General features: G+C 39.9%; 1 protein-coding gene across 1 annotated transcript in view; it reads right to left on the minus strand.

Moving 5' to 3' along the window:
- The window catches only part of SYNE1 (spectrin repeat containing nuclear envelope protein 1), a 304,124-nt gene extending 285,221 nt beyond the window's left edge, over nucleotides 1-18,903 (minus strand). Inside the window, exons 1-2 of the mRNA XM_082048748.1 lie at nucleotides 18,526-18,903; nucleotides 9,225-9,478 (exon numbers count right to left, since the gene is read on the minus strand). Of these exons, the coding sequence (XP_081904874.1) occupies nucleotides 9,225-9,288 (64 nt within the window). The 5' untranslated portion in view covers nucleotides 9,289-9,478; nucleotides 18,526-18,903. The remainder of the gene's footprint in view (nucleotides 1-9,224; nucleotides 9,479-18,525) is intronic.
- Between the last annotated feature and the right edge of the window lie 406 nt (nucleotides 18,904-19,309).

Consider the following 19,309-nt stretch of genomic DNA (forward strand, 5'->3'; position numbering starts at 1 on the left):
GTATGTAAGGTGCTTCTTTTTTTTTTTTTTTTTTCCCCCTCCAAGACCGGAAAGCTAACAGTAATACTCTTCGCCTACTATTGCTGTTATAGTTCATTCCCTTCACCTTATGGAAAGAAGATTTTACCTTTGTTTTAATGAGCTTAAGATAAAGCCTTTAAAGAACAGCTGCTGCATTCTGAAGGTCTGGAAGTGAGCGGTTTTCTCACAATACCATCTTGAGTGAAGACCTACAGCAAGTCCACACCAACACAGGGTCCTTGGCATTGTGTGGTGAAGAAACTTTACCTCTCCAGGTACACCAATGATAACCTCCAAGCAAGCTGGTGGAGGCATGACAGCTACACTAGCTGCCCTATATGAATAACATATAGAAAACACAGGAACAGTATGCCACATTTGTACAGGCCTTCAGCATCTCTGTAAACAGATGAATTTTCCCTGGGAATTACACTGGCATAGCTAAAAAGAGGCTGGGTGATTTGGGTAAACTAAATTGTAACTATGTACAGCTATGTAGATACAAGATATTATTCAATGTTCTAGACATATCTCAGATCAGGGTGAATACAATGACAGTCTTTAGCTTGGAGACTCACAAGTTTTGCAAGTTTGTGTCACAAGACTAAAAGTGTTATAACAAGATTACATACATTCTCCATAGGCACTTAAACAGGCATGCATCAGTGAGGGCATAATCCTCTTAAAAGTACTAAAGACTATGTAACAAATACTGAAATGTAATTACACAAAATCTGGTGAAATTATAGTAAAAGAAGTTGCATAAATTATGTTTCTTAATACGTTAATGTTTATGTTCTGGGTAATGAGACTCCAAACAATATGTTCCACTACTGTATGTTAACAGCAATGACTCCTCAGCAGTGAGAGCATGAAAGACACATAAACTGGAGACAGGGGGTAGAGCAGGTTGAGGTGTGGGGTCTTGGCCTCCAGGCAGCCTGTGCCAGGGCTGGGCTGGAGTCCAAGAGGAGCCATCCTCACCATGTACTAACTCAGCATTACCCCTTCTTCCATGCTTACCTAGAGGTTACTTAACCTGAGGCATCAGGATGCTTTTCTACTAGTTCCCCTTCTGTTTTGTTATTGAATTAAAATAATCACCAAGAACTCAAAATAAAACATGATCTGTTTCAATAGACAGGATAGAGGCTAGCTTTTACAGTTAGCCCTAGTTGCTTCACACACCTTCTGAAAATAACATTACAGGAGAGGCCCCAAACTAAAGTCTACTAACAAATGAGAAAAATAAAATGTACACCTCCAAAGACAAGCAACTAGAGGTTGACTATAAACATTAGCTGTATAATTTATAAATCAGTAATAACTTCCTATAAAATGTAACATATTTCAAACATGTCTCTTAGTTTACTGTGGAGAAATGAATTCCTTTTTATTTTTTTTTCCTTTCTTTATTAAATGGACTGTTGGCTTCTTAATGGGCTGTTGACACTTCCTTCATAAGGCTCCTTCTTATCTCAGATGAAAGACAGAACAACGAGGCTGTTTTCTTCCACACAATAACAGACGATTCACTTGGATACATACAACTGCCATCTAAAAAACTCAGTGTGAGTCTAAAATTATAACTCTCTGATATGACTCACAAGGAGAAGCTTTGTGACAGAAACTAGGATATTTTTAAGCAAATTAAGTCTAAAGCACAAAATAAAAACTGCATTCTAGAAATAGTCCATGTAATAAACTGCTAATAATTGTTAGGTGTTATTTTTTATCTGTGTGTTATATCCATGTGCAAGTATATTATCATTCTGTTAATTAAAGGTTGTGAAGCTTCCGACTTCCGGAAAAGGACAAAATGCGATTACAGGAAAACAGTAGAACTTTCTCACTGAAATGTTTTCCCTTTACACGGAAGTCTCTATATCAGTATACAAGCATAACCAGCAATAGTTCCTCTAATGCTTATTAATTAGTAACCAGGGACAAGAGACATGTCCTCCTGTAATTTTCAGTTCCTCTAGTATTAAAAAAACACCTTTTGGAATGCCACCTCTGTTAAGTTTATGACAATGACAATTTGCTATGTTCAATAGGTATTGTAGGGTGATACTACAGCACAGCCATGAGAAGATAAAATTTAACTTTCCAAGCATTCAGTATACTCTAATATAAACAGGAAATGAATTAGATGTCACAAAACAGACAAATGTCATAACCTGTATAGAAAAACCTGACATAGTAATACTTTGAAGATATTCTGCTTCCTGATGCCCTCAGCCCAATGCTATTACTAAAATAACAGTCTGTCTAACAGCCTGTCAGAATATAGAGGCAGTGCTCTCAAAAATACTCATCACTGTAATATTTTCCTTCTCAAAATCTTTATCTTCACTAAACCCTCAAAACTGACATGTAATTGTTCTTATTTAGCCTTCTTGAAATGTCACCCCTTTCACACCAGTAACAAATATGGCAGATGTTATTTTAAGATAAAGTCTTAACTGAAAACAGTTTTTGAGCCTCAGACAGGGATTTATCACAACCAACGTTAAACAGCTGCAGTGTGGATGCCTACATGTGAACTTGCCAAACTAGACTGAGCAGAATGGAGCTGGTGAAGACAGGTTCATATAAAACACAATTTGCCTGACATATTTTGCATGTTTGCTATATTACAGAAGTACCATTTTTAACCACTACCTATAAAGTGAGACAAAGAGGATTCTCCACTTTCACTTGCATCCTGCATTTTGTTTAATGAATCCTATCCTCAGTGTTTTAATAGTAGCCTATCAGAAGAATTTCAGCTTTTGAACTGTGTTCCTCCAGAACCGAATGATAGCAATCTCAGTGTGAGACACTAACATGTCAACCATTTTCTGCACTAAATATATACTTTATCCCAGATGAAAACTGAAAAAATATGTTGATTTTTCTTAAAGAGCAACTTAAGTGCAAATATATGCTTTTCATTTATACCACCTGTGTGATCTTTAGGGCTTTGTACTCTGGTTGACTATCAACCAAGTGGAACAAGGAGCACAGATTAGTTTACCAACTTATAAGAAATCTCCTGTGATCATCAAAAGTGCAAGCAAAGAAAAAAAGTAAGTAGGACTACGTTGATTTAAATTACCTTATAAATTTTGGGAAGATAAACAGTAGAAAAGTATAAGCAATGAGATCATATTAACTTAAAAAAATTAAAACTTATTTTAAATCACTAACTTGGAATTTGTTAACAAAGGAAAAACTCTAAAAACCAAAAAATAGGACCATGTGGCACTAAAAGAAATGCTGCATTGCAGAGTACCCAAGGACGGTGTTCTCATTGAGGAGGACACAAAAAGAAAGCTAACTGCAGTGAGGGGACAACCAAAATCACCACCACCACCAAAACACCACTAAACAAAAACAACAACAAAATATGGTTCTTTTCACAGCGATACTAATTGCTATATATATTACAAAAGATTCTAAGACAACTTAATAGCTAGAATTCAGTGCTTACTTTATTAATGTGTGCTACTATTTAAATTTTTTTTGTTCTTTTCTGTATGTTTCTACAATATCTGCAGGTAGCTCAGAACAGCATTACGTCAGATTATTACTATCAGATACCAGGGTCAGAAGAGACCTGAAGTGGATTCTCGCATGACTTGTTTCCATATGCATAAACTAGAACTAAATACTTCTAGGAACAGTGATTTTAGAGCTCTCCTTAGCAACTTTCCTTATCCAATGTTAACTAATATTTAACCTGAATACCCCTGGCTGCAGCCTAACCCTTTCACATGCTTTTGTTATAGCGAATGAAAACACTTGATCTCTTTTCGCTTTCTTCTTCACTCGTTAATGGTTTCCTTATCAGCTATGACATTTTCCCAGACTTCTTAATCTTCACACTAAGTCTTACATTTCAATATTTTGTTTTGAAGTAGCAGTAACTTTTTTCTTTTTTTTTTTTTCTGTGTGAGAAAATTTAAGATAGATTGAAATCCTGCTTGAATTGCTCCTGGTAAGTAACATATAGGTTACAATGCTATTTAGATTCCCAAAGCAGCATTTAGATTTCCTTGGCCTTCAGGTCATATAGTCTACAGAGTCAATAGAGTCAAAAGAGCTTCTTTTCCCTTAACATGCTGCCATGTAAAGAATTGCTTTAGTTACAAGATTTGCTCACCTGAGAGACTAACAATTTACATTGGCACCGTTTGTAAATCAAGAATCTTTTAAACCCAGGAAAGCTGCAGGAATCGAGCTGGGACATTTCAGAGTGAAAGACTGCACAGAAAGGCAGCAGCAGCAGGACTACATGGAACCAGTATGCACCAGCAAGCTGGACAGAAGGAAACCTTAACTGCGGCAGTATTTGTGATGTGGGGGTAAAACTCAACTGTGTAACGTGTGCAGCATGCCCCTCCTGATCAAGCACACCTTTTCAATGTTGCTCGCACTTAAAAATGTGAAGTTGCAGTTTGATTTCGCAAATGATAAAATAGTAAATGACACTAAAAGAGGAGACCCTGCCAGTGGCCTTCTTGCCAGGAATTCACCTGGCCTCTACAAACCAATTTTCAGCTGGTTCAGGTCTAAGGCAAGAGGAGGAAGAGCACTGGCAGAAAGAAAGTTGGGAATACGCATGCAGTGAAGCAAGGTAGCTTTCAGTACTAGGTATCTGTTAAATCAGGTTAGTTTAATGTTAAACTGTGGCTCGGCTCTTGGCACAGTTGATTTAGAGAGGGAAAAAAAAAAAACACAAAGAAAAACACTGATGAAGGTACATATTAACAAAGTGCCTATCAGCTAAATAGAAAATTACCCTACTGTTTGATTAACGGCTACTGCTAGCATAGCATGAAAAAGAATGCTAGGATGTAAAAGGAAGGAAAAGAAGAGCCAAAACTTAAGAGGACGGGGGAGGGGGGGGAAAAAAAAGGATAATCCAGGAAAAAAAAAAACAAACCTACAGCTTTCTGTGAATAGTGCTAATATAAGGAAGGCGTTAAAATTTCAGACGACGCTCACTTGTAGGTAACTTTGCATAAAGCAAGGACTGGACTTTAAGCTAATTTGACCTAATTTGACCTATGTGCATTGAAACTTTTCAGGAGTGTTTGAAGATTACTATAACTATGGCTGCTTTTCATCATAGTGGGTCTTCATGAATTACCATGTTGCTTGCTTTCCCACCATAGCTCTTCCTGCACTATGAAATCTCTCTACGGGGAGTTTCCAAAAGCCCAAGATACCCACACACAAAAATGAGTTTAAGAGCCTTATAAGAAGAATGTTGCAACCCAGAATCTAATAAAGACTGGAGATTTTTTAATATTTTTTTTTTCTTTTTTTTTTTTTTTTTAATTGATCTACTTTGTACACCCTAGAACTGGTTTTACTGAACAGGGCTAAAATTGGTAACAGTTTCAAAACACCAGTGATACCAGAGTTTATTAACTGGGTTGGCATATATGCTAGTATTGAAGCGCAGATGGAATTTTTGTGATCCAATGCAGATAAGGACAAAAACATCCTGTGTGACTAAATGGGCCACCCAATAATCATAGAATCATAAAATCATTTCAGTTGGAAGGGACCCTTAGGATCATCAAGTCCAACCATAACCTAACCTAACTCTAGCACTAAACCATGTTCCTAAGAACCACATCTACATGCCTTTTAAACACCTCCAGGGATGGTGACTCCACCATGAGTCAGAATGAACACAATCCCACTCAGAAAAATCTCTACCCAGCACAAAATACTAAATGAGAAATTGGAGGAAAAAAACAGAGGCAGGGAGAAGTGGGAATGAGGAAAGCCTCCCGTACCAGTATGATACAGTGACTGATATCACCTTACTAGCCAGTAAGAGCAAGTTAGCATACAAGAGTGACTAGGTCCAGAAGAATGGGACACTGACTTTTTCTCAGAACAGCATGAGCTTGACTGCACTTTGCCCATATGAGTGTAGTACTTATGGAAAAGACTGAATTTCATAATAGTATAGATTAAAAAGACATAAGGGTTTTACCAGCTTGTTTTCCAGCACTCTTTGCTTTGATTTTTGTAGCTACTAAAAATGCTATAAGAATCTTTAGTGTACAACCAGCCATAACATTTGCCAAACTTGCACTCCCTATAGCCAAAGGAGCAGCGCTTTTGTGCCAGTCAAATTGGTGGTGTACATCAGTTCTCAGGTGTTATGAGTGCTTTTATAATATGAAAAAGTAAACTGTGAACCGTGAGGTACTGTAGAAAACCTTGAACTCTGCTAGCAAGGAAGACGTTATGCAAAGATAATGACATTAAAGGACGTCATCATTCTGTAGTACCACGAGGATAGGTTCCTCATGCTTAAATTCAGCAATGAAAAAAAAACAAGTGTCATCTCATTCTCTTGTCTCTCTCTGCAGCCAATGAGAAGATGGCACATTATGAAAATTAATAACACCCTTCTTAAACACCTGCCTTAGGCTGCATTAGCTCTTGTAGCAGTCATGCCACCACTTCTGTCCCTGAAAACCCAACTTGCCAGACCGAGGCAGGACAAACCTGGCAGCCCCTGAGCACCGAGAAGGGCAGCACTGAGGGAATGATAAGCAGGAAGGAGAAGCCAGTGGAAAGACGTCACATGCAGCTAAAGTTATGTGTCTGACAAAAGAGTGAAATGGAGGGCAAGTATGGCTTCTGTGGATTTGTATCTGCCTTCCTGATTACAATTAACCTTTCCTCAGAGAGGCCCTCTACCCCCATTTGAACTGGTAAGGCTACCCTTTTCCGCAACCCTTGCCTATTATGCAGGTTATAAAATTCCCAGAATTAAAATATAATAGGAAGGATTTTTGCTTCAAAAACACACCCTTGCTAATTGAAATTCAAGTAACAAAGGATCATATCCCTTTTGGAAAGGCTTGTCTCTCTCCCTTGACTGCAGACTGAGATATAATGAATAGTCCTATATCTCAATTTTTATTGAGATGAGTGGAATGATTAAGTTAGAGATGCTAAATCTTATTCTCAACACTCACCTCTCTGGCCCAGACTAAAGGAGTAGATCCTTCATTCTTCTGGGCAGAGAGCAATATTGCAGTAAGCCTCTGCCTGGGCAGAGGGTAAGACAAGTTGTATATATACTTGCATGCAAACCCACAACCCAGCACACTGCACATCTTTATCACTGTTTGTCTCATGTGGATTTATGAGGCAGTGATACGCAATCTTATTCAAAAACTCTGTAATATTTACTGTGTATTGCAAGTGTCATAATCATCAACAAAGGGAAGTGTCTGGAAACAACTTTGTTCCTCTCTGATAGCTTTTAAGAGAGCTGAAATTATTGCATTCACTTGGAGTATGTAGAGATTTCAAAACTGGTATTGAGAATCCCAGTGAAGAGTGGCATTTTTCTGGTCTTTCCTACACTCTCCCACCACAAACACCCTACTGGAAACCTGTGAGGCAAATATGAGACAATGATGTGGAGGAGGGAGCACAGCTTGCTTTACCTCTCTCCCTCAGCCCGATGAGCTCCCAGCACTGAGATCGTGCAGCACTCTCTGATGGTGTCACACAAGAAGAACTCTCCTGCCTCAGCTTCTGGCCAGGTACAAAAGCTGGTATTTTGTAAAGCATAGCTGCTGCTTGTCACTGACTAAGGATCCCTCAAACCATCTCAATTCCTGTTACACCATGAATACTCTCAGTTCCGCTCTCACCTTGAGCTACAAACCCAGCTCCAACCACACCAACCTTGGGTTGCCATGCAAACACACCAAGAAACATCTCTGTGTTCCTATGTCCGTATCTGTTCCTATTTCAGTTGACTATGATTTCTGAGAGGTAGAACATCCTTAATTCACAAGGGCCAAGGCAGTCGCAGTGCAGATTGTTGCCTGCTCATCCATAATGCGGAACTATAGCCTAAAAAAAGCTGTGGGCTCCAAGCACTCCAATCTTGGCACAGGTGATTTATTGAAGTAGTGCTTCTGCAGCAAAACTCAGATGCCAGCAATAACAAGGTGAACTGATTCCATCTGAGAAGCAAAGAATCCAGTTATAGGTATGCCTTCAAACCAACATGCAATGCCAAATTTGCACTTAGTTCACATGTTTTTTTCTAAATGTCTTCAATTAAGAGGTCACTTAATTTTTTGTGCTTAATTAAAAAACCCAAACAAACACACACATATAGCAGACTGAACCATGTATCAGATTTCAACAAAAGAAAATACATTAAAATGAAAAACAATTATGTGTAAAAAACAAAGTGCAGATAAACAGAATGGCCATTTCATCAGCAACAGCTTTACAGATGTTTGGAAAGTTAGCACATTACAGTTTGATAATTAATAACCCACATGGAAAAGCCATGGTAAGAGAAAGCTTCTAGATTTAGAAGGTGCGGAAGGGAACAGCAAGGGTTCTGTGCATAAAAACCTTTGTTGAAGTCAGTGGAAGCTGGTGTGCAAAGAAAGTAAGAGGCTAGGGATTTATGATCAAGTTTAAAAGTTAACAGGAGTGAATTCTACAGCAGCACTGATTATTTTTTTCTGGTCAATATCATTTGAACAAAAACATACATTCTCGATGCAAGCTTTTAGCTGCAGCATTTAGGCATATAACTTCTAAAAAATAAGACAATTAATTTAATAATGCTTTATTATAAGAACTTAAAAACATAATGAATACTCAATGAATACTGAAAGACATCTTGTGACGTTATCTAAAAGGTCACCAACTTCTATGCCAATAATTGGCTCATTGACCTATGAATTCTTCAATGCTTAACAATACAATGAGCTACAGTTCTTTTTTGGAGACAGCAAGTATTGCCTAAACCAATGAATACTAGTTTATCACTAGAGCAGATCTACCTCTAGACTTCTTAGTTGAGAAGAGGATCGATACAATTTCTATTCTTTTTTCTATGAGGAAAATGATGGATAATCAGGTCACATGGGAGAAACAAAACCAAAGTCTGAATCTTCAATTCAGTGTCCTGCCCCATGGATCCACATTCATACCAGCTGTTTTTAAACACCACTACTAATGCTATACTCTAAAGGACTCATATAATCAGAGCCCTCCAGATATACTACAAACACGTTCCCTTAGATAAGTTTAGAACAGTTATTAAACTGCAGAAATATTGTCCTGACCATGCACTACAGTAAAAGCCAGGAACTTCCTTTTATTGAACGGATGGCAGAGAGTGCCAGCCCGAGTGAGTCTCTTACCTTGAAGTCGTTGCATGACATTGGCAATATCCCTCGATCTTGCCGATAGTCGTGATGAGGCCATGATCTCTTTGCAGCGAGTCCCCTTTCCCTGACAGAAGTTTGCCTCCAAGCCGTTGACCTTGATGAGATGAGGATCTCGTAGGGCTCCCTGTTAGCCTTCAGCCCTCAGCATGGTTGGGGTAATCAGATGCCTCCAGCCCATGCCAGCCCTTGTAGGGCCAGGGAACAGCACCGGTGAGCAACCTCAGCACCTGTGAAAGAAAGTACCAAGCTCAGAAGAAACTTTTATGAGCCCTGCAAGACTAAGAGGTCTGTGTCTTAATAGCTATTTTAACCTGTAAAGTATGGTATGTTTTGTGCATACTGTACAGCTCAGCCAGAGACACTATTAATGCTGAAAGCTTGCTTGGCAATTATCAGCAGAATGAAGCTGCAAAAACAAATCATTAAAAACAATTGGCAATGCACCAGACATCAATGCTTTCCTAAGGATGGTTGTGGATGTTGGTTTAGACGTAACAATAATGGTATACATATTAAAAGTAATACAGTATATTTTTAATGTAAATCATATTACGCATAAGAGGAAAAATGAAACCACTTGCAAAATCTAAAAGCTGTACAACTTTCATTCTATCTCACCATGCTAGAAAGAAGCATGTAATAGCAAGTCATTGATCAAGATAATTCTCTAACTCCACTGGACTGTGTGCTCTAACACGAACTACTGAGATTAATTTACTTTATCATTAAATAAATTTGTATTTACATTCATTTTTCTAGTATATGATGATGATGTATTTTGGGTCATTTAATATCAAAAGCTGAGAACTAGAACTTCTGCATAACATTATTGTAATTATAATAACATCTATGTGACCATAAATCTGGTCTAAAAAAAATACAGTTAGATTCTTCAGATAATGTTATCAATAACATCTTCTGAGGAACAAGTACACATTATATATGCCACTGTTTTCCTTTTAAGAAAGAACTGAGCATAAAGACACCAAGAATAGTTAAATTCATACTACACATGCAGGGTGCATCCAAAATTCAAGATGGTATGCAGTGTATTGATACCCAATATATGAGTGATTTTATTGGTGGTGTGCATTTTCCTCTTTTCCTGGCATCAAGGTCTGATGGAGAACAGAGTCCTCCAATATCAGGCAGACGAGCCTCTAGGCTGCACAGCTTTAGGCACACTGAACTGTCCCAAAGGAGCTGTGTTAACATGTCAAGGCTGCCAGAGGAAATCATGTTTCAACATCTCCCTTTCTGACCCTTCAAACAGTGCCTGATCCACGGAACTCCCTGCTTTCCCTCTTATTGCTGTTTTTATTTAATGCTTGCTTTGTATTTCAGATAGGTAAGCACTGATCAGGCCAGCAGACCCAAGCTGGCTTTAAATGAGTGGAGCTGAGGGAATCGCACTTCTGACAGAGCAAGTTGCAGAACGGACCGGGAAGTTCACCCATGTGTATAGGCTGTGCTCCTGCATGCTGTGGCCAGGCTCACACTGGTACCCACTCCACATTACTGCTATTTTTGCTTATGTCTACACTTTGCACAAGACATCTGGATGCTCATATCGTTTCCTCCTGCAGGTGCCTTGTCCCTTCCCTCCCCCCTTCTTCCTTCCCAGGTTTGTCCTGCACACTTCTTGCAGTGCACAGAGACTGAGCACATCAGTCACCATCTCTCAAACATGGAAAGGAGCCCTGGCAGCTGGGAGGTCTCATCCTTCTGATAGCTTGGCACAAGCAGGTGCCACCATCACACCTCTTGGCTGCAGCACCAACTGGGGCTGATGCTCCCCTGGAGTTGCTGAATTGCCACACAGAGCATTGGCAACCAGGACTCTCTTCCACAGCTGACACCAAATGGTGCACAACTTGGTGGATGGAGAGGAGGGAGAGGTTTTCTGTTGCTCATGTCCACATATGTCAGTTTGGTGAAATTTGCTTCCTTGGCACTATTTAAATGAAACATCAGGTTGTTTAACCCCATTCAAACCAGAAATATTCATAACAAGGTAGGTTAAATGAAGCCTTGCTTGTGTAGCAGTGGCACTGCTAATATTTTGAGTGGTAATGTAAGTGAGGTACAGCAACTTTTAATAGCAAGCTGCTAGACTAATCATTGGGCAGAGATAAGGGGTATTAAAAATGCCTCGTCTGACTGGTTTTTGGCAAACAGCAGTAGTGATATCAGAATGCCATCCCACTCACACCGTGACAGAGCTGGTATAAATCAGCTGTACATGAGCAGAATTAGAGGAGCTGTGGAAGATGCTGATCTAACTCCAAGTTAAAAATGTCTGGGAAATTGTAATGAAGATACAGGTTCAAGCTACTCATACAGCAGGCTGAGTCACTGTGCAGTGATAACCGGCAGACTTGAAATTAATAATTTAGCTAGCTGATATTAAATTATATGCTGCATAAGAAGAATCTGCAGTTCTAAATACGGCTCCTCATTCAAAAGCTTCTTTGCAAACAGAGGAATTAACTCATTTAAAGAAGACACTAAGTTACTACAGGTGGTAAGGAAAGATTCTTGTGTGCACTGTCATTACCACAAGCAGAAAACTGCAGCTTGGAGCACAGAAAAGACATCAGTGAAACAGACGAAACAAAGCTTGATGCACCCTTCTCACCTGACTTCAGCCAACATCTAAAGCTCTATAGAGCAAAAAACCTACATGCACAGTCAGCGATTCAATGAAACGCAGAGGGGAAATTTTTCCTGACTTCTACAAATAGTTAAAGGGTGCAACAAAAGATTTTTTTTTTTTTTTTTACCAATGAAAGATTATATTTTTCAGATTTGTAAACACTGAAATCTTAATTAAATATTCTCAAAGCTGTTAAACAAAATAATTTGTAATAAATCAAATTACTTTTTCATTTCAGTGCCAGACACAAAGATGTATCTTCAGACATTCCAATGCTTTGAAAATGCACAGGTTTTAGGAAAAGTATATAGCTTAAATATTATAAATCTTAGCCTGAAATAAACCTGAAGGACTAGATGAGCTGTTCACTGCTTTAGCATGCAACAAGTGTAAAGCATTATTAATAATTATTAATATTTTGGTCAGAACCTGCAGGGAATGAATAGACAAGAGTGAAACAGAATGGTTTTGCATATAAATGGGGGGGGTGGTGGTATTACATTTGCCACTTATCTGTATTTAGTGGATAAAGTTACGCTGACACCATTTTCTTACATTAATACCCCAGTACTCTTTTTTTAGATTAAAAAGTGGAAAAATGAACTTCTTCTGTCATATAAAAACCATTAGGCCTAGCAATTAGCTGTAGTAATATGCAGTTTACAATCCACTGTACTTTATTGTTTCTCTTTTCAAAAGCCAGAAAAGTAATCTGTCAGTTCTACAGAAGAGATAAGAAAAACACTAGATATACTACACATTAACTTTTCTAGGTCCCTAGTGTAATTCTCATTTCTTCATTGTGCTAAGGACTGTTTTGAATTATGTGCAATTAAAAAAATAATATGTTTTCCTTTTATTGGTAAACCTAGAATACCATTGGCAAGACCAAGTTGTATTTTACCTTTTTTTATTAAAGTTTATAAAACATATTAAAGAAAAACAGACAGGCCTGTCAGCATAGCATTTCCAGAAAACCAGAGAGACCTCTGTTAGGTGCAGACAACATATAAGATGTACAACAATGGCTGAAGATAAACCTGACCAAAACCAGGGTGAAAAAAATCTCTAAATATCCTTCATCTTAGCACAAATTACAAATTCCCACTACACCAGGTTGCTGCCACATATAGCAGCCTGGCAAAGACTGCTGCTGGTGTAAAGCATGGTAGTACCTGAAAATAGAATTTCAGTCTTCTATAATCTCCAGTTTAGCAGTAATGGATAAAGAAACTTCAGAAAAACAAGGATAAACACAGATAAGCAAATAAAGTTATTAACAAAAGCAAGAAATAGGTGGCAGGCTGTGAAAGGACTATTTCTAATCTGAGACGTATCAAAAAGAGATATTTGAGAGGACAAAAACCAGAATAATAAATTCAAGGAATTCCTGCAGCTAGAAGTAATTTTCAAGTGTTACACAGATATAAGAAATACAGTGGAATAACTAAAATAACTATAGGACATGAACTGAACAGAATCCCAGGAATGACAGAAATAAGGTCAAGTGCTGGAGCGCCATTATATATTAATAAAGAGGGAGATTTCCCTGGTGAAAAATAGTGGTACAGAACTGATCAAGTCAAACAAACATTTCCAGGAAAGAATTTCTGACCATGCTTTAGTGCTGCAGTGCTAGAGGTCCACTTTGATCCACAGGTTCTGCTCCTGAAACATAAGATATATTGGAAGTACTGCCAGAGCGATAGAAGCTGCTGGAACGGATGCAATTCTATCAGACAGCAGTGATCCTGATGTCAGTTAGGAACAAATGATTCACATGAAAGTAGGAACCAGAATTTTCTGAAGGTCATAACTGCATTTTTAAACATCAAATAATCACTGAACCAGCTATTTTAGGTTGGGTTTTAGTTAGTAGTGTGGGAAAAAAAAAAAAAGTGCTAATCTTATAAAACAGCTCTGACTAAGGAAGTGATTGATGTAGCCCAAAATATCAGAAGAATAACCCAAAGCACATAAGAAGTTCAAGGGGTGATCAAAAGAGAGAGTGCTTAAAAATAAACAAAAGGGAAATCAGTTACAGAAGTCAACTAGACTGAAGAGCACAGCATCTCCCCTGTGAAGCAGGCTGGGCATTTCCTTAAGTCCAAGGTCCAGTAATCATACACCTATTCAGGGCAGAATAAAACTGCTCCAGACATAACTGGAAAAGTCATCACTCAGAAATAAGTGGGCAGAAAAAAGAAAGAATTAGAAGAGCTCTGCCATGGTGTATGCTGCCTACAGGGATGAAGAGAGACATGCTGAAAGACCAGCTGAGCTAGACTTAGGAAGACAGCAAGCAAATGTTTATTAGCCAGATAAATAAAAACAAAGTAGAAAATAAGATAAGTGGAGATTAATTTGCCTTAGTTAGTATTATGCTGATTTTTCTACTGAAGACAATTCTGATAGACAAAGCCACAGCAGAAACGGAAACAGCATCACCTGAAATCAAAATTAAAAATGGAAGAACTTAAAAAATTAATCCCAGAATACTGAAAACTGGTAGTTGGTGCATTGAGAATCCATTTGTAAATTTATTGGAATAAATCTGTCAAGCTACAGGTAACGCCTACTGGACATATTAAAATTTGGAGCTAGGATGAAGTAGTGGGTAGAATGATCCAAAACGATTCTTATACTATCTTTGAAGAAAACGTGGTACCTCCTCAATGGTCTTCCAAAGTCCAGGCCAGCAGAAGAGTCCCTTTGATAATTGTTACAGATGGTTGAATTGCACATCTGTGGTTGTTTGCTTAAGCACAACGTACCACAAGTCAGTGCATACTGGAACTTTCCCAAGTCCAATGGGACATAACTGTGCACTGCATAAGATAATGGAAAAAAAATTCTGGCTCTGAAAGGTGTTTTTGATAGTTGAATCCTAACACCTTCACTCTCTGTTTCCTTTTGCTACTGCATGGATTGCTTTTGAATAGAAAAGGGTGGAAGAAGAGACAGATTACAACAATTGACAAACACATTGAAACAGGAACACTAAAACAAGATGATCTCACTGACCATCCAATGCCAAACTGACTTGATGTGCAGTAGTTACTTTGAGGTATTGAAATTTGTCTTTCTTGGGGAGCATCAGGAGGATGAGAGAGAGAATTCAGATCATTTCTGGAGCTCCAAATTATTTTGGTTCCTCTAGTTACGCTTCGTCTTTGTTTGGAGTTGAACAAAAGTTCTTCATAAGGTTGAGGATCTGCAACAGCAACTAATAATTTGGAAGATTTAACGTAATTTGCACATCTGACATTTAAATCTTTGGCATATATGGCACACAATTTTTCTATGCTTTACCTATAACTGTACTCTGGTATTCAAAAATTATTTGTAGGACCCTAGTCATGCACATGCTACGCATGTATTTACATTTCAGCAAATAAGCATTTTCTTTTCTACTTTCTATTGTGTTTTGGGGGATGGGCAAAAATCAAGTGGTGTGATGCTCTGATTCTTGTTTTGAAAGCTGTAATTCCATTTGAACAAAAAAAATTGTGAAGTGTTCTAGGAGAAAACAGAAAGCAGAGATTTGTTGGTTGGTTGTTTGTTTTTAATGGCAGAACACACATTGTTAGATATATTCAAAGAAAGGTCATTCACTGTCTTTCTTCTACGAAAAGTTAAATACAATGTATGCTACAGTTTAGTAGTCTTGCTATTGAAATTCTGCAGGAATATATTATAGTTTATGTAGATGCTGGTAATAGCAGGAGACTGAGATCAGTAGCTCATTACCTCCTACAAACACAGGATATAATCCTTGCCTCAAAGAGCTTACTATCTGCGCAAAGACAGGCCAAGATTAAGATCAGAGGTCACAATACACAAGCAAATAGGACAGAGTGAAGTTCAGATATAATATGTAAGCTGGTTAATGGTAGGAGAGCCATTCTGTTTTTTCTGGTTTAATACTGATATGGCACCTAGGATTTCTGTGGCATAATATGACCTATAGCAGAAGGCTCTTGCAGAAGCATATCTGTAGGAGAAAAAAACAAACAAACAAACAAACGAAAGACCACTAAAATAGAAAACACCAAAGCATCTCAGGAAAGGGTGGGTCAAACAGAGTTTGAGATAAGAAAGTAAGCGTCAGTTCTTTGGTATTTCTGCACATCTCCCAAGCAAGAAAGCCTAGCTGAAGAATAGTTTGTGAGCGAGGGGCAGATACAGCTGACATATGAATGGAAAAGAGAAACACTCCTGTTTTCCTCATGAAACCTGTGCCTTTGAGTGAAACAAAGGCAAAAGTTCAGTTGCTCCAGCGATACACTGCTGCTCTTATTTTCTCTAAGGAGAAACAAGTTTTGTTGCTAGCCATGGTAACAAGGAAGTATGGAATTATTTATGTTTGAGGTATGTTCTTTCCCAATAACTACAGCCAGTATGGCAAAAGAAAAAAACAACAACAACATCATAAAACAAAAAAAAAAAAGAACAAACAAACAAACAAGTCACAACTGACTTCCTTTAAAAAAGTGTAACTGAGATGGGTTAACGTGGTGTTTGTCCAAAGGGTGAATATATGCATACATCTCATGGGGCCCGATCCACGGAAGCCCTGTAGACCCACAGAGATCACTCTCACTGCACTAGTCTTGGAAGTTCTCTGGGGATTCACACCTTGCTCAGTGCCCTACCCAAGGAGATCCTCCTCAGGGCCAGGCACGCTCACCTTCTCCCCAGATGCATTTAAATACTGGCAGAGTGCTGCTCCTCCTTCCCTGTGCACCTCTGCTCTGCCTGACCCAGTATCAAAGTGTTACTTTCTTTGAGCAGTGTACTTGCTGGCAGGCTGTCTAACTCACTGTAGCTCCAGTGAAGTTTGCAGAAGATGCTTTTAAGGTACCAAAGTACAAAAAAAAAAAAAACAAAAAAACAAAAAACCAAAACCCCAAACGAAAAAAACCCAAACAAACAAACAAACAAAAAATCCTTTGAGGATTCTCATATTTAATAAAGAGAAGGTAATACTGCATCAAGGTGTACAGTCATGATGAGATTCTTGTGCATCTTCTTAAATGCATCAGTCCAAATAATTACTGGCACATACCACAATTACTTAAAGTAAAAATAAAATATCATTTAAAAAGTCACTAATGTATTTGGGTTCCACAGTGATTAATACCTATTCATTGGTATTTTATACTCAGCAACACAGAATTGCCATTGGTATATATGATCTCTGAAGGTAATGTTAAATAAACCAATCAACCAACCAACAGAGATGCTGGGAACAGGAATTAAAAGAATAGGAGGGAAGTGGGGAGATTATTACTTCTACTTTCACATCTAGCAGAGTTTGCAAATATAAGAATTGAATCCCTCCGACATGCAGCACCGTGCTCATTCTGGAGAGCTCCTTTTTCCAGGGGAAACTTCAGTACTTTAAGGAATGTGATAGACATCCCATATGACAATAGATACGGTCCCCTACCAGTAAAAAAAGTAACTCTACAAATTTTGGTGCTGTACCCCATAAACCAATTTTGTCAGCACACGAAAATTAGTACAATACACAAAAAAGCATTTCTGTTTATCAATTAAAAAACACAATGCCCTGATATTCTCTGTCCAGTGACAATATTTTAACATAGTTCATCAGCATTTATAGCTTGGGATCTGTTTAGGTGTTAAAGTGCAGGCAAGAATCCTGAAAATAATTACCAGAAATCACAGAAAGCAAACAGTCCATCACTAGTACTACTACAGGAAAGCGTGTGCCTGTTAAGAGTCTTTCAACAGGCTCCGCACTTGAGAAGTGCTGGCAAGCAGCCAGAAACACCCCATACTACTTCCCTGCAAGCCACACAGGTAAAAATCCCTCACAGTGATGAGCACTGGAGTTTCCCGCAGCATCACATAGATGATTTACATAAGTAATTCCTCACCAATTTGAAAACTCTGGTCTATTATAGCAGATTACTAATAGTCCTTGCAAGGTCTTCTCCCTAGCATGCATATGGTTGCAAATATGGTTGTCAAAACCCTAGTAACAACCTTCTCTGTTAGTATTCCAGCAGGTTTTACCTCTGGGGAGTTACCACACATACCAGGGAGCCTATGGGCTATGCGTCTTTATTGCGGTGCACTTTTCCTTTTTGCATCATCACTGCATGCAACCCAGCCTAAAACTGGCTTCTTGAGAGTGCACGTGAATAGTCACATCTTCCCCGATAAACTACATTTTGGCCTGCAGTGTGTGAGTGAGCATGAAAAACGAGTATCTCTGCAACGCACACATGTGCATTTCAGGAGGCGAACCGCAGCCCTCCTCCGGGATTTCCTACCCCCGTGCTCAGACAGAGCAAAACGTCAAACCCACCAAGGAAAACGGGCAAACTCCGCAATCACGGCAGCGAGTTTCGGATTAACCTCAAAGCAGGTTGACGCAGGGAGGGAGAAGGCGGCTGGGGGGCAGCCCGGGGAGGCTTCCCCATAGGGGTTCCTCCTTCCAAGCCACGCTCCGGCCGGCGACCTACAAGCTCATCCGGACCCTCCGAGGCGGCGGCCCCCACCGAACGCCCGCAGCCCCGTGGAACCCCACGCCCCGGCCCCAGAGCAGCTGCTGCAGCTGCTGCTGCTGCTGCCGACGCTCCCTACCTCCGCCCGCCGCACCGTAACGCACCGCGCTGCTCCGCGGCTCCCCGCGCCCGGCGCGGCTCCCTGGTTACCGAGCACAACCCACCGCGCCGCCCCGCCCCGGCCCGGCCCGGCCCGCCCCGCAGGTGGGGGCTGGCGGGGGTGGAAAGAGGGCGGTGAGCGGAGTGGTTATGCGGGCTGTGTGCGTACCGTGCCCTTGCGGCGTTTCCCAGGCCGCGGCCGCCACCACCTCCTGAGGCTGCAGCCCGGCCCCCACCGCCGTGCCCCGGCCCCCCCTGTCCTTTCGCTCATCGCGGGGGGGCTGCGCCCCGCCCCGCCCCGCCGCGGCTGCAGCAAGGCCAGGGCAGCTTGTCCGGGGGCGGCTGCTTTGGCCGCTGTGCTGTGGAACCGGAGGATGCGGTGCCGGCCTCAGCCCCGAGCCTAAATACCCCGAAGTGTGCTCGAGCGAGTAGCCAAAATACGTCTGAGAATGACTGTATGGAGCTATCACTGCTAATTACTAGTCAGATTACTATTATTATTGTTGTATTACATAGCGTTCTGTGGGGCATTACCTTTGGCATAGGCTCCAGAGCATCATCGTGCATAAGGCAGGGAGCTGCGCAAGCAAACTGGGGCACCGGCACTTACATAACAGCAGCAGGACAGAAATATTGGAAGGAGCTGGCAAGACCGTCTGCCACTTTTGAGCTCAAACCACATTAGCCATGCAACAATATTTATGCCACCAGTATAAAATGTAATTCTACCTCTTCAAGAGACATTGCACAAATGTTGGGACTTG

This window comes from Streptopelia decaocto (genome assembly GCF_964273445.1).
Source record: "Streptopelia decaocto genome assembly, chromosome: 3".
NCBI lineage: Eukaryota > Metazoa > Chordata > Aves > Columbiformes > Columbidae > Streptopelia > Streptopelia decaocto.